Below are 26,467 nucleotides of genomic sequence, written 5' to 3' on the forward strand. Positions count from 1 at the left end.
TATCATTATAACTTAAACTGAGTGTGTTCAAAGAGTTCCCATCTGCTGTTTGAACTTTTGGAATATACGTTCTGTTACCTTGAGCTAAGCATGACCAAAAATGTGTCTGCCATCTTTCTTTGTGTAAAGATGACATTAAGCTGATCATGCTTAGGGAGAAAGTCATCCACAACTTTCTATATCATTATGTGTAGAAATTATAAATAACAATCTTCATACTTCCTTGTTTTGGGGTGTAGAGTTATTGCTTCAGATACAATTTTAGGTTCTTCTCTCTGCTGTAGCAATAAATATTTATTGTTTTATTTCTTGGCTGTATTATCTTGGGCTTTGTATTCAACAAGATGCAAGCTCCTTGAATTAGATTACAATTTATTTAAAGAATAAAATGACTTATCCCTTATAGAGAAATCATAATTCTTGAGGTTAAAATTGATCTCACATACTAGAGGACCTTGTGGTCTAGTGTGATACTTCTGCAGAGAGACTTTTATAACTATTCAATATATGCCAAAGACTTCAGATTTCAAGAAAATTACTCAATAGATAAGTAATACACAAATAAAAAGTATAGAAATAATAAGTTAACCTAGGGTATATGCCAAGATACCCATCTAGCATTGAAAAAAATCTCCCTGTGGTTGCCAGTGTTGCCTACAAAGAGCCTTTAGCCTTTCTTGGAAATTATGACCATTTATAAAGACAATCTTGCCCAAGGCCTCATCTCTGTTGGTGGAACTGTTACTTGTGGTTGATTACCATTAGAGAATAAAGGCTTTCTCTTTTTATTCTGACTTTGCTCCATTCTAATACTCCTGCCGTGGTCAAACTTGGAATGTGGCTAGTTGAAGCCTTCGCTGAGGCATACTAAGACCCCCTCTCATGCTGCTCAATCATACTTCCTCACTTTCCATCATACCAATGGTAGCATGAACATACTTCAAAATCAGTTTGTTAACAATCCTTCTCAGAATCTGCTCCTCCAGTAACACAGACATCAACACAAGGAACTTCAGGAAGATGATGTCTGTATGTTTGTCCATCATTGCATGAACTTTGCCCTTAACCTTAGTCAAAGGGCTGAGAAGTGATACTGCATTAATTTTGACCCAACACTGACAAAACAAATTAGAATCAAGGAAGAACATTGACAACATAAAATCAGTAACTGTGAAAACAAACTGAAGTTCTCCAAACTGATCAAAGAGTCAGACAAAGAAGAGTGAAAGGTGGTATGTGAGATAAATGAAGAAGCTAGATGTTGGCAATCTCAAGTAGATTGTGCTAATTTTTTTAAAAAAAGACAATAAAGAATACACACACACACACAAAGGTGGTGTGATTAGTGCATGTTAGATGTATTAAGAATTTTTGAACTATTTTGTTGATCAAGAACAAAGTAGCACCATTTATTAAACCATAGTATGTTCAAACAACACTCTTTGTGTGTGTGTGTGTGTGTGTGTGTGTGTGTGTGTATAATATTAAATGACTAACTTCCAGCTCCAGGCATGAAAAATAGCTACTTGAGAGTTCTAGACTCAAGACTTTTAATTATTCAACATTATAAAAGATAAAATGAGGGCTGGTAAGATGGTTTGGAAGGTAAAGGTGCTTTTAGAGCAAGCCTGGTGACCCGAGTTCAATCCCTGGAACCCGCGTAAAGATGGATGGAAAGAACAGACTTCACTAAAATTGCCCTCTGAGTTCCACATGCATGCATGCATGGGTGTGTGAACACACACACACACACACACACACACACACACACACATACACACTCATCATGTGCATATTCTACATGGTGTGAAAGTCAGTGAAATGACTCAGTGGGTAAAGGACCCACACGCAGGATGGAGACAACTAACTCCTGAGAATTATCCTCTGACCAGCATATACATACCTAGCAAGTAAATGTCGTTGTTTCAAAAGCAAAGCAAAACAAAAATGACAAAGTTAATTGTTTCTCAGAGAGTTATTAACACAAGGAAACAAGCAAGCCAGCAAACCCAGCAGGGACTTAAAGGCTGCTCAGAAGCAGATTATGCCTTCATGGGAACTAGGAATGTATTTCCAGGTCAGAAGAAAGTGTTCTCGGTTTATAGTCTTAAGCTCAAGACTCAGCCATATGTAAGTAGCTCTGTACTTAGGAAACTCTGACATGGAAAGAAAGAATACAACAATGAGAGTTGATAGTTAGACTCTAGAATTACTGAGTCTGGAAGTCTGCCCTTGAGATACGGAATGAAAAGACTGTCCGAGGCAAAGGGTGTTGACAATAGAAGTAGCAACAACACAAATAGAACAAAGAGGAATGCCACCATGACAATAGGGGAGCATGCACCTTAGCAGTGGTACTTAGCTCCTTAGAGGGACTGCAGCTTCATGTGAGAGAAAACCCAACTCGACATGTTTTGAACAACAAGGAAAATTTATTGATTGTACAAGAAGTCCCAGCAAAATGTGGACCTAGTTCAACAATTGTTAATCTACCAGTTCAGTAACATTTTGGGAAGTGCACTTGAATTTTGTTTATCTCCCTGCTCTGTCTTGTTCACATCATTCTTGTCTCCAGATCACAGTACAGCTGCAGCAATACCAGATGTCAACAACCAGAAGAAAAGATGAATGGAGAAATACTCCTCAGAAATTTCCCAACATGCTTCCTCCCTCGTCCTTGGGAACACAATGAGGAGTTACCCATCTACTTATAAATCTCTGGCAAAACAAAATTGTGATTGTTATGAGTGGGTCAGCATAACATGTATGGAGTGGTGCCCATCATTCTAAAACTGGACAGCTAGACTAAATTAAAGTTCTTAAATCAAGGCAGTGGGTAATTGGTACTGATTCAATCGTGTTGGTTCTACCATATGCCAATGAAGCCAAAGATGCTAAAGACAATGTGGTTATGTTGCTGATAGACTATCTGGTTTTTTTTCTTTTAATCCAGGAATTTAGACGCTTATGCAAGATTTCACAACTTAAAATTTATTTCTATGAATCCAAACACAGTTTAAAATAATAAACTCATGTGTGGTCAACATCTTTAATTTAGACCAAATAAAACAGATCTGCAATTCAAACCCGGGCAACAGGTCTCCTGCTTGAAACTTCTGGTTTATGTTCCTTTCTTTAACTGAAAGGAACATTCTCTATTTAGAACGGGAAGCACACTTTAACTATGCTACTAGATTTGGCATACAAATATCTGTGATTACATTTTTTAATAAAGATATTTTACTGGATTGTAGAACACTCCCAAAATAACAAAGTGAATAAAAATTTCAGAATAAAGGGTAGCAAGGACATAGAACAGCGTGCTTACATATGTTTAAAAAAAATAACCGGATGTTCTAAGTTGACAAATTAGAAGAATCAAGATGCTGCTACTTCTTTAGCAATGCACTCTCCCCCCAGTGGTTTATGATTTTGTTTTGTCCTCTCTGTTCTGTTTTGTTTTCATTAGAGGGTACACCATTCTCCTCCAAATGAGGACATTAAGGGCTTGAAGATATTTGAGCAGTCAGTCAACATTGTAGTGAAAATAGAGGGGGAAATCAACTAATTAGAGTGCTTACAGTTTATACATTCCTTTAGCCATCTCCCTAGGAATATGGGTAAGAAATCATTTAAACTAGCACAGAGATTTTCAAAGGTGTATCTTTCATAAACATTTTAATCTCCTCAAAATACAGCACAAACCAGAGCGTGTTAACCTCTGAGGGCCAAGAGCGCTAGTAGTAAGGAAGTAAGCACATCTCGTTTTCATCCAAAACAACGAGGCTTCCACTCTGACCATCTGATCATCAACCCTGGCTTAGCTGTTGTTTCAGACTTTTGCATTTGGATCCCTTAAAGAAAAAAAAAAACCCTCTCAGATGATCAAAGCATCCTGAAAAATTAGCTAAGTAGATAAACAGATGTAAAGTGATGCTACCAAAAAACAAAACAAAACAAAACAAAAACTAAAAGAATCTCCTTTCCACGAAATCCTTTTCTCTAGTGTATAACCTATGTAATGCATCAGCAATGAAGAATTAGAAACAACAGAAGGTCAGGATGGAAGGTTAGAATCTCACTCTGCAATTCAAGTGCTGGTGCAGGTAACTAGCAGAATAAGAACAGGGTTGGGGAGGAGGGAGTTATGGGCATAGAGATGTAGTTCATGGCAAGTAGCCTACCCAGAGGATGAGGTGCAGAGAGAGTTATGGATGTTGGGAGGTTGATTGTGGAATGTTGCATTTACTCCCACCATCCTTGTGCACTATTATGAAAAAAATGAGGAGCTGGGGGTCACCATGACTTTGTAGCTGAGATGCTTTCAGCTTCCCTTACCTAGGTTATGGAGAAAACTGAGAGTCAAGACACTTTTGCCAGTCCTTGCCCCACAGTAAACACCTTACGTGATATGGTTGGGGCTTTTTACCTTGGCACTAGCGGTGGGAAAAAAGGATAATAATAATTTCATTATAGATATCTTATGTGGGTGCAGAAGTGGACTTACTCTAAAAATAATAAAGGACATGCTTTTGTGTTGCTAGGATGAAATGGAAAATAAGTTTTCACTTAAGTGTAACCCACTTTCCAGGGGCCAGTTCACACTCCAAATAACTTGTCAGTGGTCTTCTGCCTCACCAGCTCCATTCATGTTGACACCATAGTGTTTTCTCACTAGCATCTCACACTTTGGCACTAATAACATTTGAGGAGCTAGGTACACCAGCACATGCAACCTATTTGTTGACTAAATCTATGAGACATCTTGACAAAAGGAACTTTGGCCTTTCCTGTTCTATATACAACAGAGAGCTAGGCATGAGGAGCTACACATGAGCAGATGGATTTTCATGTGTCTGCTTTTAGTATTCTACCTCTTACAAAATTAACAATAATTTCATAAATATCTAATTTTATATCTAAAATGAGCATTAAGAAACAATTCTTTGGAAGACATTTGCCTTATATAATAATAATAATATTAATTATTTTTCAAAAATTTATAATAACCTTTTTTTTTTAACAGTAAAACTTCAGTAGCCATGGGAAATCAGTACAACAGGAGGCCTTGCCTTTCCAGGTTGCTCAGAACAAACATGTTATGATGAGGTTAGGTTAGCCTAGGGAACATTGACAAAGAAACTGTGGATTGTGAGCATCTGATACTTACAAGGAAACAGGAATTGGTGGCGGTGGGAAATTTGGCTTTGTGTTTAACTAGTAAGAAGATAAAAAGGGAAAATCAGTTTGGAGTAGTCTCTTCAAAACCATGTATTCCTTGTTGAAAATGGTTAACTAGTTTTCAGGGACAGAGACTTTATAAACTCACCCACAAAAATATTTCTATACCCATGAATTTGTTCCTGACAGTTAGTTCTGAGCCTATAATCCAGACATGACCACAGTGCTAACAGCTATGTGATGATAATGGTTACTGTGGACTTAATTTTGTGCATCCACACAATTTGCATGTTAAAGACCTAAGCCCTGGTGTGATGATTAGGTTTTGGGTATTCACACCTTGGAAGTGAAATTCTCACAATTGGATCCATGTCCTTAAGTGGAAAAATACAAAGAGACGATTTTATCTCTCCTTTCCCCAATCTGTATCCCCTTCCCTTCCTTCTCTTTTTCCTTCTCCTGTACCCTCAATTAAAACTCCAGGAAGCAACCCTCACCAGATACCAGGAACTTCCAGCTCCTTAATGTTAGAATTCCCAGTCTCAAGAATGGGCAGAAATAAATGTTGTCTAATCTATATAGCCTATGCTGTTTTTGCTGTATCACCCTAGACTAAAATTGAACTGGTTGGTATTTGCCAACTTAACATAAACCTAGATGTATCTGGGAAGATAAAATATCAATTAAGATGATGCCTCTATAGGACTGACCTGTAGGCAGGTCTGTAGAATATCATCCTGATCTATGATTGACATGGGAGAGACTAACCCACTATGGGTGGGGCCTGCCTGGGCAGGTAGTCCTGAGTTGTATAAGAAATCAGGCTAAGCAAGCCAAGAAAAGCAACCAAGTTAGCAATACTCCTTCCCTCAGTGATAGACTTATAAGCTATAAGCTGAAACAAACTTTTTCCTCCTCAAGTTGATGCTGGTAGCAATGTTTTAACTCAACAATAGAAACACGAACTAAGACATGAATATTCTGTATTACCAACTTCCAGCTCTAGATTCTTAATTTAGGGAATAAGTTCAGAGGTAGAACTGTAGAGGGATATTCCCACATTTAGCATTTTAAAGAAGATTTGCAGAAGACTTTGTTTTTTATATTAATATGCACACAAATCTCAATACTCTTCTGAGGAGGGTGGGCCATGTCTTTTGGGAGCATTCCCTTGAGATTGGACTGGATGGAAAAGAAGTGAAGTTGCTAACTCACAACATCAGGTGGAGGCTCCTGCTCTTCATTGGGCAGATCAGACACGTGGAGCTTTTTCATCTGACTCATCTAAAATGAAGAAGTCAAACTTTACAATAAAACCACCAAGTGCCTAAATACAGCTTGCAGGTAAGTGACACTTTACCAGCTTAACATGCTGAGATAAGTAAGACAAACGAGATCCTAGAAGCAAAGCTGGACCATTTATAGGGGGATATCCCCAAGGCATACCAGGGATAACTTCCATCACAAATTGATGCTGTCCTATCAATCTACTTCAGCTGAAAGCCCTAAAAATGGAAGACATGGCAAGGGCCGTGTCATACAAGTTACATATTACATGGTTAAACATACAAATATAGGCATCACTTTATAGAGAGATAAATTTACCAGGAGTAAGAATAAACTTAGAGTCAAAGTGGACAGAATGAGAGGGGGAAAGAGAGGAGAAGGTGGAAAGGGAGGAAGAGGGAAAGAGGAGAAAAAGAGGGAGAGAACCAGTAATATTTCCCCCTTTATTCCCTTTGTATTTCATGAGCTCTTTCTACAAGGGCTTCTTTTCTAGGATTCTCTTTTGTGTTAACAAAGCACTAGGGAAGATTGTCAATGTGGATATATAGAGCTCATAATTCTTACTATTTGTTGATGTGTGGTTGATTTCTAGACATTGCTATGCACAAGTGACAGACAGACATGGTCATAATGTAAGAAGGGTGGAAATAGACTCAGGCCAAACTAGAACTCACCTTCTGGGGTTGAACATCCTTCACTTTTTGGGGTCTACACTTCCGCTTGTGTAGCTTAGCATCCTTGGCGGGTGATAGCCTGTAAGAGAAAACTGCCTGTGAACTTCGTAACCACCTTCAGCATGCCAGGGAGATCCGACAGAGGATGGACAGCTTCCTTTGTCCACCGTGCCATGCTTTGCTACCAGGGTTACTTCTGCTTCCAGATCATTCTTCAGCTTTTAGTTGCAAGTTAGGTACCATTACTATCCTGCGGTTCATAACCATGACTAGATATTTTCTTTCATTTCTCCAGAGAACCATGATCTCTAATAACTATGGTGTTAAGTCAAGTCCTGCCTAAATCACGACATTTAATTATTCTTCATTCATCAAGTATTTCCCTAAGAGTTATTTTGTATAAATAAAAATAAGTTCCACCAAAATAAGTCAGTCTTGGAAAGTGACAGAAAAAGATCTTGTTGTGTTAAGATGGTGCTTGCAAGAGAAAGGATCTCCATACCAGTGCAGCCTCTGCTTCTTACTTTGAATGAAAGCAAAGGACTTTGCTAACTTTTCCCTTTCCCCCCACACTAATTGAAAGTGATTTCCATACCCTTAGGAGACACAGAAAGCACATTCATCCAGAAAGTGGGAATATTGCAGCTTACTCATAGAGAGTCCTTGCACAACTGTCAATCAATAAATGTGTTATCTTCTTATAATAAAACTCTTGGCATTAATTACAAAAAAGATGCATATCTCACTGGTAAAAGGGACACCTATTCTCTGCTTTGAAAAAACAAAAAAACAAACAAAAAAAACCCAAACCAAACCAATAAGAAAAGAATACAAAAGAGCCTTCCCCAAAAGTATGATGTATGGTTTTCTTAATAAAATAAAATAAAATTTGAAGGATTAAGTCATAGACTCCAGTGTCAAATGAGATAGATGGTTTTCTTAATATTTGAAATAAAATAAAATCTGAAGGATTAAGTCATAGACTCCAGTGTCAAATGAGGTAGATGACAGAGGGTCCCCAAAGCAAATGATGTCTTACCTCTGAACTCTCCTCTGCTTCCTTCTGGCACTTTTATGCTGGATTACTACAGCAACCACCACAAATATGACTGCGAGGGGGAAAAGCACACCAACCACAATGGAGAAGTCTATAACAGAGAGCACAGGAATCCTGTTGAGGACACAGGATCTTACCCTCTCTAGTCTGTCTCTTTCCTTCCTTTTTTTCTTCCTAAATTCCTTCCTTCTCTCCATCCCCCTTTCTTTTATCCTTTCCATTCAGTTTTTCTCTCTTCCCTCTCTTCCATCCTCTTTCTTTCCTTCCCTCCCTTTCTTCTTTCCCTTTTTTCCCCAGAAAGGATTCAGTCGTGTAGCCCAGGCTAGCCTTATACAGATTACATAGCTAAGGATAGTCTCAAACTTGCTGTAACAGAATTACAATGGAATGCCATTGAGCCTGTCCCAATACTTCTATTTGTCACAAAATTTATATAGCTTTTGCCATATGAACCTGTCTCCCTGGAAAGTTCTCACAACTAATATAATAGTTAACCTCACTGTCATGGTGCCTGTGAAATTGGAAGGGGAAAGATCCACATGAACCCAGGCTGAGCTGAAGAGGGAATGATCAGAAAAATCTTTGGACACTGTATTTATTTCTCTCTGCTTTCTTACTGTAGGTATCATGTGACCTGCCACCTCCTTCTCCCACTATTATGTCTTCCCCACCATGATGGACTGTATCTCAAAATTGTAAGCTAAAGCAAGACCTCCCTTTCTTAAGACACTTAACCAATTATTTTGACAAAGAAACAAGAAAACTAACAGAATTGGTAAAATGAAAATGGTGTTGATGATTGCAGTGCTAGTATTTAATAAAGCGTAAGTAAAAGAGAAATCCATGAACATCTTCCAGAGAAGATGGGCTAAAAGTCTTCTCCTGAGGTCTTGGAAGAGAGGAGGGGTGGCTGCAGTAGTTGGAGAGTGAAGGCTGGGAGCCTCCAAGAGGATGTGGACTAAGGAGGATAGCAGAGCAGAAACAAAACAGATTTTAAATCCAGCCTTGAAATGAAAAGAGAAGGAAATTAAAGCCCTGAGATATCATTGTTCCCATTGCCAAATACAGAACCAAGGAATGAGCAAAAAACTGATGGAGATATAGTTCCTCTTTTGTCTGTGTTCTTTTTTTAAATTAGATGTTTTCTTTATTTACAATATCTTCGTTCCCAGGTTCCCCTCCAAAAAAACAAAACAACAAAAAAAACAAAAACAAAACCAAAAACAAAACAAACAAACAAAAAAAGTAAAACAAACCCCTGTGTGCTTTACCTGCCAGCCTAAGCTATAAATTCAACCTGTATGTGTTGCCATCTCATGTGTTCATTTCTTTTATACACACCTGAAACCATCAGATACCAGAAAGTACACATATTCAAAGAACAGAATAGTCAGTCCTCTTAGTATATAGTTTAGGAATCCAGTCACAAGAGGAACAGTTTCAAAAATGCAAGAAAAGCTTACCAGTGTGAAGGCACAACACACATGTGGAGGTAGACACTCCAAAAAGCAGAATTCAAGATAAGAAAATGGTGTTCATTCAAATATGTAATTCTCTTCAACTTCCATAAAATTACTGCTCAATGAAGTCAAAGGAAAATAAAACTAGCATTTCTTCTAGTTACAACTTAGCATCAGAATGGGTGTATGAATGGATGCATTTGAACTAACATTAGAATAATAAGTATTTTATGAATACAAAGGGTTGGGCAGTGATGGTGCACACCTTTAATCCCAGCACTTGAGAGGCAGAGACAGGTGGATTTCTGAGTTTGAGGCCAGCCTGGTCTACAGAGTTAGTTTGAGGATGGCCAGGGCTACACAGAGAAACCCTGTCTCGAAAAACAACAACAACAACAACAACAACAAAAGAACCTAAATGGAGTGTTTACAAACACTCCAAGTTGGAGAGAATAAAGTTGTGGCTTGAGGGAAAAGAAACCAGACAGTAAGTGTGTAGTTTAATATAGAAATAATTAAACAGCAATACTAGCTTCTTCTAATGCTAATAATTGTATTCTTGATAAGCATACAGCATGAATCTTTTGCAAAACAATAAACATCCTCAACCTGTGAAAGGACTAAAACATAGGAAAATTTTCTTTGTAGGCATTAATGAGGGAATAAGCATTTAGACAAACACAAAGGAAAGAGAGTCAGTTGCCTTTAATTGCGTGACCCCTATAAGGTCAGCACACTCCAGGGCAGGTCCTATGTCCAGTCACAGGATGGACTAGATAGCAAAGAAGAGAAGAAGACAATGTCTGGAAATTGGGTTGGGAGGGAAGGAAGGGTAGGGAAATGAAGCTGGGAGGAGTTGGGAGAGATGAATAAAAATGATCAAAATACATTGTATAGGACTCTCACCACATTAATACAAATATAATTTAAAGAGAAGACTGAGAGGAAAATGATTGGAGAAAGCAAATTCAATTGTTGTTTGGTGGGGGAATGCTTGCCCAGCATGCACAAGGTCACAAGGTCACAAGTGCAATCTCCAGGACTGACAACAAAAAATAAGAAGGAAGAAGAGAAGGAGGAAGAGAGAACGAATGGTTTAGAATCACAGAAAAGCAAAGAGGGCAAATGAACAAGGAAAACCTAGAGGAACTGTGCTTTGGATGACAATGTGGTCTCAATATAGGTTCACTGACTATAAAATGTACCACTCTACAGTAAGGGCACAGGGGCATAAGAGAACCCTTGAACATTGTACTCAATGGATCCACAACTACTCTAAAACCAAAATCTAGTTAAGCAAATAAAGAAAAGTAGAAAAATTTAGGACAACTAAAAAAAAGAATTAAAAAACGCATATCCTCCAAATTAATAAAATGGCTTACTAAAATGGCCAACTGGCTTATACCACAATTTAAAATAAGAAAGAGTAAAAAGAAGCTTAGGTGAGGCAAAACACATAGAAACTGCACAATATAATTGAGGATTTGTGTCTCAGCATATTAGTAATATGTCTTTCAGCTTAACTTTGAAAGGTAAAGCTAAACCCAATGGTATATGAGATAGCAAGAATTTTAATATTTCCTGGTTTTCTTAAAAGATGTAAGTTTTAAGAGGACTCAGAAAGGATGAATGTACATGTGAAGATGTTATAGTGACACAAACACATGAAGGATTATGGCTCAGCCATATTGGCCTCTCAGAACTGTAGACTTTGAAAGGCAAGAAGAAATAGAGATGAATAGTGTAATTTCACAATGATGATTATGTACATCTACTGAGAACACATAACCATTGTAAATGTGTGTACATTAGATAATAATATCTTGGTTTCTAATCAGATAGTCACTGACAGTACCAAGATGTAATATAAAAAACATCAGTCAACGGTTTATTTATTTTATTTTATTGATGAATAAGAGTTGTTTGCATGTATGCATGGGCATCATGTGAATTCAGTACCTGAAGAGACCAGGAGAGCTTGAAAGATCCCCTAGAACTGGAGTTACAGATGGTTGTGAGCTGTCATGTGAGTGCTGGGAATCAGGACAGCATCCTTCGTAAAAGCAGCACATGCTGTGAACTGCTGAACCATATCACCAACCCCCAAATACATCTTTAGAGTGGTTAGTTTTAAGAGTTCTACACAGCAACTGGTATAACACAGAAAATAAACTATTGGAATTATATGCAAGCAATGGTACTGGCCAACCTGAACACAGGTAGGCACAGGAAGACACAGTGCAAAATCATTATTTTTTCCTGTTTCACAGAACACCTGCATACATGATTGCATGCTAAGCCATAAATTAATCTCCAATGAATTTTGCCATATGCTCTATATAATATGTTCTCTGATTGTCGTGTAATCTCTCTTGGTATTAGCTAAATAATTAGTAGAAAAATCCACAGTTTCTTGCATGGTAGGAAACAGGTGGTAGTAGGATGCTGGTGGGGAGAGTCAGGGGGTACTGAGATAAATTGTAGTCAGTTACAAATGAGCTCTGGCATATTACACATTTGGGGTAATATAGATAGAAATTCACTGTTCAGCAGAAAATCTGGCAAAGGGATTTATTAGTACCTGTTTCCATACAGAAATAATGAATGTTCCTCAATGAATTTATCCTATAGCATATATATGCACCATGTTGTTGATCTTTTTGCACATATAATATGGTTCATTTGATGTTTATAAGAAGTTTTACTTTTGCTTTTAGATTGTATTATCAAGTCACTGAGTAGTGAAATTGAAATATGACAACCACATTTATAGGAACTAAAGACTGTTCAGAAACTTTTGCTAGGATGAGAGTCAGATTAAAAGCAATGATTTGCCTATCATAAACCTAACTCTTTAAAAGCTGTAAGTCAAACTGGTAAAACAATTATATATTTATGTTTCCAATTAGTGGACACAAGATGATTCATTAGAAAAAACTTCATGCACCATGACTTAACAAACTTCACTGAACAAATTTAAAGTATTTCAACAGAAACCAGGAAATGCAACAGCAAAAATTTAACAAAATATCACATGGTATCTCATACCTAAATAGAAATATTGAGTGACATAAATAAATGCTTTTAAATGCATTTTAGGTAATATGGTGAAGATTATCTTTCTGAAAGATTACTCGTAGGCTTAGCAAATTTTACTGTCCTAAATTGTTTATTGGGTATGAATTCTACTACAAAATCACATACATCAGTGGTAACAATTGGCCCCAGGAGTGCTGTTTCTTCTCCACACTACATGATAAGCACCACCCTTGAGGCCTTTGCCCAAGGCCATATGTCTTGATCCCTCCTTATGTCAACCCAAGAGCTCTCTGTGCTTGTGGACTGGTTTCAAGATCCACAGGATATCAATATTTCTTCTGAGCTTTATGGAATGGATCAATGAGGATAGTATCAAATTTGTATGTGGAATCTTCATCAACCCAGTAAGAATGTAGAACTCCCATAGATTAATAAATACATAAAAATAAAGGTTTCAAGAAGAGCAAAGTCATTGTGTAAGGTTATTTTAGTAAAAATCAGAATCATCAAAAAATTTTCTAATTCAATAGTTGATTCTATTCTGAAAGTACCTTGCAACCCCAGGCCAATCATGATAAAATGAAGATCATAATATTGCATACTAATACTATATAATCTTAAAAAGTAATGAAGTTTAAGGTCTTCATGAAAGTAGAAAGTAATTTGGACAAACAAAGAATAAGTTGAAGTCTAAACATTAAAATTAAATGTTATTCATTCATTTGAAACACCTAAAAAAATGACTGAGCTTGGGAAAAACAGTTCATTCAGGCCTATTCCTAACCACACCTCCATTCCCATCTTCTGTGAACATATAACAATGTTGATTCATGAACATAGACAAAGTTCCAGGAATCTCTCCCTATACACACTGGGGCTTGATACACAAGGAACCAAAGCTGGTTCCAGACAACCACCTGGAACCATGCAGAGAAAAGGGTTGAAGGAGGGCACTCAAGAAAAAAAGAAGAGGAAGGAGAAACAGAAGAAGGAAAAGAAGGAGGAAGGGGAGGGGAGGAAGAGGAGGAGGAGGAGAAGAAGAAGATGATGATGACAATGAAGTTCATAGAACACTCTCCTCCATGTGGAGTAAGTATTCTTCATGATGGCAAGTAGGAGCCAAAGATCTCCGTCTGTCTCACTCCCTCCTTTGTGACCTAGAGGCCTGCCTCCTACTCACAGCCTTATCTTCTACCCAAACATGTGTCAGTAGGAGCATCAAACAATCCAAAATGCAAGGAAAAGCCATGTTGACCAGTTTCAGTCATCTTATCTCTTGTTCCAAAAAAGGTGACACACCTCAAAGAAGAGTCCAGTGAAATGTAGGCAGCATGGGAATGAATAAGACAGCCCATCTGTAGGTACCATGTGAGCAAACAGGATAACTGACCTGAAGGCAACATATGAGTGAGCAGACTAGCACACTTCAAAATACAAGAAAATAACTCAGAGAACAAAACCCAGAGTTCTATGAGTTAATATTAGCTAACATCTTGTCTACTGTGGAAGTGGAAAAAAAAAAAACAGAAAGCAAGAAAATGTGATAATTAAAGTAATTTTACAAATGAAGAGTTTGAAGATAGCTTTCTGTATGAAGATTGACAATGCAAGAGTGTTGAAAATATGATTTGAATGTTGCAAAAGAGATCTTTGAGATAGATAGCACATGTTCCATAGCCATAGTGGTTGACTCCTGGGAGACAGCATGGTCCAGACACAAATGAACTCAACAAGAGGATGACAGTGTTCACAAGACCTGAATAAATCCACAAGAGACAAAATCCCAGCAGGGAGAAGAGAACGACACAATGTTCTGCTCCTAACCAAGAAGTTCTTCCTAACTGACATCTGCTAGGAAAGTCAGTTTTCTCAAATGGAGTCACACTGGGTATGCTAATCACACTCCAGGACAGATAGGTCAAGTTGGTCAACACAAGATAGAGTCCACATGATTCTGTGACGTTTTGTATTATTTTTGTTTTGCTCTATTTTTTAGTTTTGTTTTTGACACACACACACACACACACACACACATGAACACACACACACAAGAGAGAGAGAGAGAGAGAGAGAGAGAGAGAGAGAGAGGAGAGAACTTGAAACTGTGAGTAAGGAGGTAGAGAGAATCTGGAAGGAATGAGAATATGATCAAAATACATTCTATGAAGCTTAGTGTAATAAAATAATATTTATAAAAAAGGCAGAGAGGTGAACACTAGAATTCATCTGTTTTCTGACTGTGGCATCAATGAGACCAGCTGTCTCAAGCTTCCCCTGCTACCATGACTTTATCCCATAATAGATGCCACCCTTAAACTGTGACCCCAAATAAGCCTGGCATGTCTTGAGTAATTTTGTTATTTGTATTTTTAATGACAGTAGCAAGAAAATAACTAATACACACAGAAAGGAAGGTCTTGGAAGAAAGGGACAGTGTTCTCAGGCTGGATATATAGTGTTACCTACGGAAGACTGTGGCAGAATCTTCGCAGTCAGGAGGGGCCCATCCTTCTTTGCACTGACACTGAAGCTCATGGTCACATACCTAGTGAAAGATGGATGCTGTGAGTGTCACCATGAGACTTAGTGCACCCTTCAAGGCCCTATTCTTCCACATGAAGTTGATTTTGACATGAGAGAGACCCTTGTTCTGCTGGCTTTTGTCTGCCCAGGTAAAATCTGAATGACATACAAGGATGCCAGTAATGTGTGCTCTGAGGCACTTTCTCATGCTGTATGCTCCTGAGTGTCACATAAACATAATAACTGTAATCACTAAGTGCTAAGGGTACTCTTTCTGCTTCATCACAACAGAACTAAAGCCACATAAGGCACAGCAAGCTGGAGATGCCGGCTTTCCAAACTTACTGCGTGCCCCTTGCATTTTGAGGAACAGTTGGCTGACTTGTATGTCTTCTCCATGTCCACACACTCCGCATTAATGCACACCTGAAATGATGAGGAATAATGATGAAGCATGTCCAACATTACCATCTCGGTCAACAACTTAATGGAATTAAGTCTTAAATTTTTCACCAATTCTGTCCTCAAACACACCTTTTAAAGAACTTTTTATTAGTTCCTTGTTTCTTGAGAATTTTCTACAATGTGTTTTAATTGTATTTATTTCCCTAACTCTTCCTGGGTCCGGTCTCTTTCCTATCCACTGAACTTTAACTCTGTAAAACAAAAAAACAACAACAACAAAAAAATAGGACCAATTTGTGTTGTCCAAATATTCATGGGTGTGTGGCCTTCCACTGGAGTATGGTCAACTTTCTGGCATGGGAGGTAAATGCTTTTAGAGACAATTGACACTCTTCCATCCAGCAGCTAACAAATTCCAGTGGGACCTCAACTAGGAATGGGGCTTTGTGCCAAAAGGAAGTGTGAGGTTCCCTGGGAATGGAGTTACATGTTATTGTTAGCTACATGGGTGCTGACACCCAAATGTTGGTCCTATGAAATAGCAGCATGTGCTCTTAAACACTGAGTCATCTCTCAGTGACCAAACTCAAACATTTTATTAGGAAAACCCTAGCAGGTTCTGAAAGAGACAGATAAAACTCTATACTTTTCACTATATAATAAAATATTTACAAGGCCCTCCTTAAAAATGCCTTTGCCTTTTCCTGATGGGTACTTCATTTGCTCTAACAGCTCCTCACATATGGAGCTATCGCTGATCATAGAACCAAGATAACTGTAACTGAAATCTAGAAGTAAGAGCTGGAATCACATAGCACATGGTGCTACAGTAACTACCATAAATGGCATTCTCCATTCCTTTTTATCATTATTTGAGGAGCTGTCATTCAATGAGGACCCACCAGCTTTGAAGCACTGAAATTGACAGTTTATCTTTCTGAGCCTGAATTACCTCACTCAGGATAATTTATTTTAGTTCTGTCCAATCACCTGTAAACTTTCTGATTTCATTTTTCTTTCCAGATAATAATCCATTTTGTATACATACTGCATCTTTCTTAACCATTCATCTCTTGACGAGAGCCAAAGATTGAACTCACAACCCTTAGAAAGCCAGGATGGTGCTGCCAACTGCTGAGCCATCTCCCTAGCCAACCATTCATCTCTTGATAGACATCTAAGTTTGTTCCATTTCCTAGCTATTGTACATAAAGTGACAGTTATTATTGCTATCTCTATAGTAGGATAAGAATTTCTTTCATGTCTGTGTCTAGGAGTGGTGTAGTTGGTTCAATTACCTGAACAAGAACTACATAAGACTAAGCCAGCCACAATTTCTGCACAGAGGCAGTAGATGATCTCCAGGCTCTGCTCTTTATTAAGGAGCAATTGACAATTCATACCTGCTGGAGATGATGGCATTGATTTTCTTTGAGTGTGTGACAACTGGTAGGTTTCATGCTCCAGTGTATGTTCCTACATTCTGGCAATTATGAGCATGAGGAGGAGGATGGTGAGGGTCAGTGGGAATGATAATGAAGTTGTAAGGAAGAAGTGGTTAAGAGAATGCTGGGAGAGTTGAAGGGAGAAATAGGGTGTATCTGAGCATATTTCACTATATACACATCTTGAAATCTCAAAGAATAAAAAAAGAAAGGATGCCCTACCCAATATTTATGAAGTTTTATAACATGATCCTAAGGATATGGTGGGCCCTTATAAGATGTTATTGAAGCTATGGGTACAGGCTTACATAAATCATAGGCAAAAAGATATTGTGAGCATGGTGTTCTAACGGAGATAGGAGCTGGTCATGGATATGGAGTGTGGCACTGCTTTCAATCTTATCTTACATTTGAGATTCCTTTGTCTGATTGCATTTGAATAATGCTCTGTGAAAAACAAGTGGGAAATGTTCAACAGGAAAAATCCAAATGTATTGAATTAGAGTTCAAGGGTAGTTGTTAATTTGCAGGAGAGACAGCTCAGTGGTTAAGAACACTGACTGCTCTTTCAGAGGTCCTGAGTTCAATTCCCAGCAACCACCCACCTGGGTGTTCATAACCATCTGTAATGTCTGATGTGTCTAATGACAGTGACAGTGTACTCACATTTATAAAATAAATAAATCTTGAAAAAAACAAGAAAGAAAAGATGTACAAGGGACAGCCTTGTGTTTCCTGCTTCTGCAGTGCTGGGTGATGAGCATGGGGCATGAATGGGTGCAACAGCAGCTGGAAATGGCAGGAGGTGGGGAGAGACTTCATTGATCCCTGATGGTACCATTGCATTGACAAGTATACCATGAAGGCTCTTACATCTCTGAACTTACTACTGTGTGAGTTGACAATTGTCCTAATGGTTTCCATCTCCTTTAGTTTCTTTTTTGTTCCCCTGCAGCCTTTATCACCTTAGGAGCATGGGGAATGTGATTACAGAATTCATAATAAACAGCATTGAGTTAAAATTGAGGTCCATATGTGGGATGAAGAACTGTCAAAGCACAATTTTGACTTGCCTTTTTATTTCCACACTTGGTTCCATTGGCCACCATGTCTACTCCTTGACTGATGTCTTCAGGATCAAATAATTTACATGTCAGGAAAGATATCGTAAGTCCTTTCCAGGGCAGATCACCTGATCCACCCTCACAGAACAACTTCCCACACATGGCATCTCTACAAACAACAAATTACAAACTTTATCCCAGGATTCAAATTTCAGTTTTACATAAATGCAAGCCACTGTTGGCTATTTAATAAGTAATATCTCCCTTATAACTTCTACTTGTACTCATGCACAATATCCTTACTCTGCATTAACAGGAGACTCAGATATTAGCAAAATACATTGTTTCTCAAGTAGGGATCCCTTTACAAGTAGTTTTTGCTGATTAGCTAAGTTATGGCTAGTGAGGAGAGGGCAGAATCTTAAACCTAAATTCTAGAAGTGGATTTGATTAAGGGAACATGACCAATTTCTGGGCATTTTTTCCCCATCAGTTTTGACGATGAAGTATGTGCTGGTTAGTTTTTGTCAACTTGACCCAAACTGGAGTCACCTAGGAAGAGAGAACCTTAGTTGAGGACCCATCTCCATCAGATTGGAGGAATGTCTGTGTGGTAGTTTCTTGATTAATTATTGATGTAGGAATGCCCAGCTTTACTATGGACAGTATCATCCCCAGGGAAGGTAGTACTGGGTGGGATGTGTAAGAAACAAGCTGAGTAAACCATGGGGAGTGAGACAGTAATTAAAACTCCCCAGGTCATTGGCATTACTTCTTGCATTCAGCTCCTGTCCTGGCTTCCCTCAATGATGGACTGTAACATAGAAGTGTAAGTCATTCAAATCCTTTCCTCCGAAAGTTGCTTTTGGTCAGAGTTCTTCATCACAGACCCAGAAAGCAAAGTAGGACTGAATGTGATAGGTGGAGCTGGCGAAGCCATCACTGACTGAGAGATGGTGCCTGGGGATGGAGCTAGAAGATGCTCAAAGGGCAGGTCCTTGATGTTACAAAGGTGCCTAGACAGTCGTTTATTTTTTATTATTTTGCTTCCCTCAGATAAGCTCTAAAAGTTAAATGCCTCAGTTTTCCACAAGAGAATGTTCATCACAAAGGCCTCTTGATATTTCAAAACATTAAGTATGGTGCTCAGCGTTCTCCTTCTGAACATGCAGATTAAACTGCTCAACATGCAGGGAAGCCATCAGCCAACCAGAACAAACTGTAAGAAAAGCCAAAGCCAATCAAACCATAATCAATTGCTTTATGTGAAATTCAGAGGAGCCTGTGAACACATAGTCTGGAAAGGAGAGAATGAGACTGTGCTGCTGTTGCTCATGGTTAGAGAAGATAATGGGTGCTGAATTAGGAAGGCACAGCTATTCCACACTCTGCTGGGTGCTTTTCAAGAATCAGGTGTTGATTTAAGGCAAAACCGTAAGGACAGTACTGGACATAGAAAATGTGGAGATAAATGCCCACCACAGACAATGACTACTTGGTGACTAGGTGGTGTCTGAAGGGGGACAAAATGTCTAAGCATCATGTTACACTCATTATCTGCTGCTAACACAGTTATACAGGCTAATACAATATTCATAGGCTAGAGAGGAGGAATGGACCAGTCCTACTACCTTGCAGCACACATCCCATGTATTGTTTTGCTAAACCCTGTGTATTTCCTTTTCCATAATTGTTTCATTCACATTGTAATATATGAAAATAAAACAAATAAGTGATGTAACATATTTAAGTTGAATTTTAAAGGTTGTCTTAAATTTGCAGAATAAAAACATGTATACAAAAATCTCAAGTTCATCCGGTGTGGTTTTTATCCTTTTTTCAGGATATCAATACTGAAATTAAAATGAGTTCTCTGGGTGAATTGTCATTTACTTTTCTTGCTATAATCTTTCTCATGCAAATGTCATGACAAATTTAAATACTATTACATATGTCCTGTAGTGGTTGTTTTCTGTGTAGATAACTGTTTCTACCAAGAAACTCATAATGAAAGAACTAGCTTGGAAAAGTACCTAAAGTATGTCCAATTTCTATTCAATTTTTTCTAGTCTTTATTATATGTGTATGACTGTTTTGTCCGTATGTATGTATGTGTACCACCTGCATGCCAGATGCTTGACAGAAGTCAGAAGAAGGCTTCAGTTCCCCTGGAATTGTAGCTACAGGTGTTTGGAATCCTCCTTATGGATGCTGGGATTTGAACCCAGGTCTTCTGTGATAGCAGCTAGTCCTCTTAACTTCTGAAATATCTATCTAGTCTAGAAGTCACTTTCTCTTGAACTAGAATAAGATAGCATATGTGGGAGAAAATGTGTCATTGTCCTGGTGGGGATTGTGGAGAGAAGATTTAAACAATTCAGCCACTTACTTCGCTTTGCAGGGCATGTATGTGCCATTCTCCATGTGACAGTATCCATACTTTGTCCCACCTTCATTCTGCTTGTAACATGATGCATTTGCAACCTTGGTTCCTGGGATCAGGCAAAGATGAAAGTGGCATATTTGAAGAGAAAATAGATAAGAAATATAATACTATGAAGTATTAATAAAACATAAAGTTAGAATTAAAGGTACAGATTGAATATCCCTTGTCCAAAATCATTGAGACTGGAAAGGTTTTGAGTTGCAATTTTTTTTGTACTTTGAGGTATTTTCATATAAACCTCATGAGAGCTACAGAATAGGGACCAACCTGAAATATAAAGTTCATTTAGTGTTTCATAATACTTTAAATGCATAAACACATAACTGTTGGTCACTATGAGCTACAGTATAACTCATAGGTTTGATGAGACATTTAATTTTAAATAAATTGAATATATATGCCACTGAGAACCAGGCCTATTCAGTAGTATGTGGGTGATAAATACTAGCCATTCTTACTGCATCTCAGATTATCAATAAGGAAGTGGAGATTCACTCAAAGTCACACAGGATGATACAGAGGCCCGTTTCACCCACTTCTCCCAAGTTGAAGCCTCAAACCCTAACTCTAACCTGCCCCATTTGATGATGAATAAGTTTTATACACTGGCAAACTTTAGATAAATATTTGATGAATAATTAACAAAAGTAAACAAGCAAAAAATTGTAAAGAGCTTGGTTTTGTTTTGAAGAAAAATATATAATATTGATTTATAAACTTGCAACATTTTTAATGAATTTCATGTTTTGATATTCAAGATGATAAAAATTTTTGTGACTATATTTCCTAGATTATTTGGATCTTAGGAACATATTAATGCCTTATTATAACAAAACAGATACATACTGGAAGCAAATAATATCATTTATAAGCAAAGGAAGCATTATAATCAAAATCCCTAACTTCTGAGTTACTGATTCTAATATTTTTGAAAGTATCATTTATATTCCCCTATCAAGCACTTTCATCACTGCCTTTCCTCAACCAGAAACATCCCTATGCTTTCTTCAGACTTTAAACATCCTACAATACAAGAGAAGCAGGACTGATATTAGATTAATACACTCAATTGTTTGATACATCTTTATTTTTGGACTTTTAAATTCCTCTTCAGTTATTCATTGCCATCAAAAACAGCGATGGAAGAAAAATTCTCATTGATAAATATTTCTGAATTCAGTGGCTAGGGTAAAGTAGGGCAAAACAGTGACTTTGGCTGTGTGTCTAGTCTTCCAAATCTTTGCTCCTATAAACATGTCCATATTTTGCAAGCAATGTACAGTGTTAAGTGAACATCCTGTCCCATCTTTCTTTTTTACTATTAATTAATTATTTTTTTTATTTACACCCTAAATGTTGTCCATCCTTCTCACCCCTCCTCATAGAATTCTGTCCCATCTTTCTTAATGGCTGCCACAACTCTTTGTTGGGTCACAAATGTAGAAGAAGGTTAAAGGTTAATTACTACTCCTTGTAGAGTCATAGAGTGGAGATGAGATGGTTTTAGTCTTTATTAATTGAGCATTTTCATTTCTTTACTATTATGAAATATCTGCTTATATCATAATCACACTTTTTGGTACTATGAGTTTTGATTTGCAGGATTATCTTGGGGGGTAACACTATGATTTTTATTATGAAATCATGTCATAAACATTTTCAGATTAATTTAAAATAAATATGACCATTGGTGAATCACAATATTTCAAATTTTAAGACAAATCTGCTTTTCTCATATTTTATAGTGGCCTCCTTTGAATGAACAATTTAATGGTCTTCTCCATCCAATATCTAATAAATATGTTCCATATTAATTCAATAAATAATTTTGACATCAACTAAAGTCGGGCACTGAAAAAAAACTATAGATAAAATATACTAGTTCACTGGATAAGGAGGTAACAAGATTTGGAATAGAGTCAGACAGAAGAAATTAATACCATAACCACCCTTCCATTACCAACCCATTAATAACCATAACCATCCTTGTGTATTACGAGGTAATGCACAGGGCATGTTGAGCTTTACTTATGCATGCAGGATTTTCTTTCCTTGGATTGCTGCCATTTAAGGAAGCTATGCTGGGATCATCTCTTGTGCTCTGTGTAAAGGTTGTCTTTTTGTCCAGCACATCTAGGCACCTCTCTCAATGTTTGGTAAACATCTTCTCCATCACCTTCTTATTGGTTTAATAAAGAGATGAATGATGTATAGCAAAGCAGAAGATAGGCGAACTTTGGGGCAGAGATAGGAACTCTGGGAAAGAATTAGAGAGGTTATCCAGATAACCGTGGAGTAAAACAGGCACTGTGACTTAGAGAAAGGTAACTAGAAAGCCACGTGGTGCGATAGAGCTAGATGGTCGAGTTTACTTAGACGAGCTAGTTAAGAGTCTGCCAAGCTATACACATATTCAATCAGACCCCTCCATGTGCGGCCCTTGGTTGGTGGTTGAGACCCTGGGAGCTCTGAGGGTACTAGTTAGTTCATATTGTTGTTTGTCCTAAGGGGCTACAAACCCCTCAGCTCCATTGTGTATAGTAGAGGATTGCAAATTCGATCATCAATAGGAGGAGAGGACCTCGGCCCTGTGAAGGTTCTGTTCCCCTGTGTAGGGGAATGCCAGGGACAGAAAGTGGGAAAGGGCGGGGTGGCAGGCATAGGGAAGGGGGAGGCAACAGGGGTTTGTTTTTGTTGTTTTTGTTTGTTTCTTTGTTTTTTGGAAGGGAAACTGGGAATGGAGAAATTTACATGTAAATAAAGAAAATATCAAAAAAAAAAAAGAGTCTGCCAAGCTAAGGACAAGCTTTCATAATTATTAAAAAGTCTCCGTTTCATTACCTGGGTGATTGGCAGGCCAAGACTGTCCTGTGGTAAAGCTGGACAAGGGATACATGAGATTAACCAACAGAACCAGTCTTGTTATTGACTTTAGTTTAGAATACCAGCTCCCAGGAAGTGGGAACAGGGTCACTGAATCTAGACTCCAGCACATCTGGGTACCTCTGGATGGCACAAAGGCATTGCTTCTTGGAATGTACCTTAGTCTATACTCGTTGAGTATAGAAGAGCTTATCTGATATTAATTAGAAGGTCTTAAGGTATCTTGTTTTCCAGGTATTTTGTAGATAGCAAATCAGTTTTTATTTCTGTCCTAGGTTTTGATTGATTATTTTTCAGGCATTATGAGTGGTTTCAGTCATGTAATGAAAATTTTTAAATATTATTAGGAATATGTAACTTCATTTATTTTTGAATAAATATTCTCTGTGCCATTTACCTAGGAATTTGGAAACATGGAGCAAGAAGCCACAGAAATTCAATACATTGCAGTATACACATGCCATCCACGAAGTACAAATAATAGTTTTTTTTTAATTTTTTTCAATCTTCTTGTATCTGTTGAGGCCTGATCTGTGACCAATTATATGGTCAATTTTTGGAGAAGGTACCATGAGGTGCTGAGAAGAAGGTATATCCTTTTGTTTTAGGATTAAAAGTTCTATAGATATCTGTTAAATCAATCTGTTTCATAACTTCTGTTAGTCTCACCATGTCTTTGTTTAGTTTCTGTTTCCATGATCTGTCCATTGCAGAGAGTGGGGTATTGAAATCTCCCACTATTATTGTGTGCAGTGCAATGTGTGCTTTGAGCTTTAGTAAAGTTTCTTGTATGAATGTTAGATGCCTTTGCATTTGGAGCATAGAGGTTCAGAATTGAAAGTTCCTCTTGGTAGATCATAGCTTTGATGAATATGAAGTGTCCCTCCTTATCTTTTTTGATCACTTTAGGGTGAAAGTCAATTTTATTCAATATTAGAATGGCTACTCCAGCTTTTTTCCTGGGACCATTGGCTTGGAAAATTGTTTTCCATCCTTTTATTCTGAGGTAGTGTCTGTCTTTGTCTCTGAGGTGGGTTTCCTGTATGCAACAAAATGTTGGGTCCTGTTTACGTACCCAGTCTGATAGTCTATGTCTTTTTATTGGGGAATTGAGTCCATTGATATTAATAGATATCATTTTGTAGAATTCTGTAACCTTGGACCAACGGTTCCCTATTTTCTCCCTATGCCTTGATAAGAAGTTTGTTACTATTTCCTTCCAGGAGTTCAAGCTCTTTATAGATTTCACACAAACGTGAGCACACTTGTACACTCTAAAGTTGACTTTCTGGTTGAGCTTTTGAATACAGTTTAGATTTGGGCTTAATTTTTTCAGCTATCTTTACATAACACTTTATTTTAAAGCCTGTGTTATGATTTCCTTAGTGTGGCCACTAAACTTCAGTGAACAGAAGCAACAATGGCAATCTCTCAAGTTTATTCACTGCTGTTCTGTATTCTACAGATCTTTTATTTGTTTGTCTCCCATTTGGGCTTATGGCCCATCCACCAATGCTACTGTCACTCCTGTGTGCACAGAGTAATTTGAATTTGAGATAAAAAATGACTTTTGAAAAGTATGTCTCAAACAATGAGTGTGTCTGAGACAGATGTTAAAATAAAAACTTATCAATCTGAAAGTAAAACTTTGTTTTTATCTGCTACATTTACTTTTCTTAGTCTTAATAAATGCCCTCATCCAGCTTGTTTCCTCCAATTCCTGTGTCTGAAGTGTATGGTATCCTCAGCAATAAGTCTTAATTTCTTTTCTTTTTTTAGATATTTTCTTTATTTACATTTCAAATGATATACCCTTCCCCAGTTTCCTCTCTGGAAAAAAAAAAAACCCTGTTCCCTTCTCCACCCCTTGCTCACCAACCCACCCTCTCCTGCTTCCTGGCCCTGGCATTCCCCTACACTGGGGCATAGAGCCTTCACAGGACCAAGGGCCTCTCCTCCCATTGAAGACTGACTAGGCCATCCTCTGCTACATATGCAGCTGGAGGCATGAGTCCCACCATGTATACTCTTTGGTTGGTGGTTTAGTCCCTGGGAGCTCTGAGGGGTCTGGTTAGTTCATATTGTTGTTCTTCCTATAAATCTTATTTTCAAATTCTGGGAGGCAACCAAAGGCAGCAGCAATAGCTTGTAATATTGAAGGGATTCTGTGGGATATCCTCTGAGCTACAACTTCAAGAGAATTTTCTGTTGCTGGTCACTAGTGTATTTCATAAATGGTCTATGGCTCCTGGGGGCAAGTGTTAGTACTCAGTGTTATACAATTTCTTACTCATACACACACACACACACACACACACACACTCTTAAGTGATATACAACATCTGTCCCTTAGACCTAGAATCCTTCCCTCAGAAGAATCAGAAGGTGCTTTGCAAACTGCCAAGGGAACTGTTGTTCCTTTGACCACAACAATGACCAGCCCAACAGGATTTCTCCAATAGTGCAGTAATGGCACTCATGGAGATAGCCAGCAATATTTATTTAGACTTAATAGCTAGTTCAATACAAGGGAATTTATGCCTGGTATTACCAATACTTTGTAGCTGGAAAGTTTATGGATACTAGAAGAGAAATTATTATCTATTATCATTTATTCTAAATCTATACAGCATCTAACTTTATTCTAAACAAGTATCCTTATATTCATTAGCAACTGTAGCTCATATCACCTTATCAAAGAAGCTTTAATTTGTTTTCAGCAGACAGAGGCTACTACAGAGATCCAAATATGGTCAAAATGCTGAGAATACCTGACTGTACTAGCTGGTTTTGTGTATCAACTTGACACAAGCTGGAGTTATCACAGAGAAAGGAGCCTCCCTTGAGGAAATGCCTCCCTTGAGGAAATGCCTCCATGAGATCCTGCTGTAAGGTATTTTCTCAATTAGTGATCGAGACGGTAGGGGGAAGCCCAGCCTACTGTGAGTGGTACCATCCCTGGCCTGGTAGTCCTGGATTCTATAAGAAAGCAAGCTGAGCAAG

At 37.9% G+C, this 26,467-nt stretch overlaps 1 protein-coding gene across 3 annotated transcripts in view; it reads right to left on the reverse strand.

The window, feature by feature from the left end:
* Positions 1 to 2,421: 2,421 nt before the first annotated feature.
* The window catches only part of Adam28 (ADAM metallopeptidase domain 28), a 54,875-nt gene continuing 30,829 nt past the window's right edge, over positions 2,422 to 26,467 (reverse strand). The window contains exons 15-23 of one of the 3 annotated variants that reach the window (XM_031362370.1): positions 20,525 to 20,627; positions 18,145 to 18,304; positions 15,567 to 15,647; positions 15,165 to 15,243; positions 8,182 to 8,290; positions 7,143 to 7,221; positions 6,397 to 6,465; positions 5,171 to 5,217; positions 2,422 to 2,676 (exon numbers count right to left, since the gene is read on the reverse strand). In XM_031362370.1, the coding sequence (XP_031218230.1) occupies positions 2,577 to 2,676; positions 5,171 to 5,217; positions 6,397 to 6,465; positions 7,143 to 7,221; positions 8,182 to 8,290; positions 15,165 to 15,243; positions 15,567 to 15,647; positions 18,145 to 18,304; positions 20,525 to 20,627 (827 nt within the window). In that variant the 3' untranslated portion in view covers positions 2,422 to 2,576. Of the gene's footprint in view, positions 3,855 to 4,137; positions 4,796 to 5,170; positions 5,218 to 6,396; positions 6,466 to 7,142; positions 7,222 to 8,181; positions 8,291 to 15,164; positions 15,244 to 15,566; positions 15,648 to 18,144; positions 18,305 to 20,524; positions 20,628 to 26,467 lie in introns of those variants that run through there. The other 2 variants (XM_031362372.1, XM_031362371.1) reach the window with 2 other exon arrangements.

This window comes from Mastomys coucha, unplaced genomic scaffold, assembly GCF_008632895.1.
Source record: "Mastomys coucha isolate ucsf_1 unplaced genomic scaffold, UCSF_Mcou_1 pScaffold9, whole genome shotgun sequence".
NCBI lineage: Eukaryota > Metazoa > Chordata > Mammalia > Rodentia > Muridae > Mastomys > Mastomys coucha.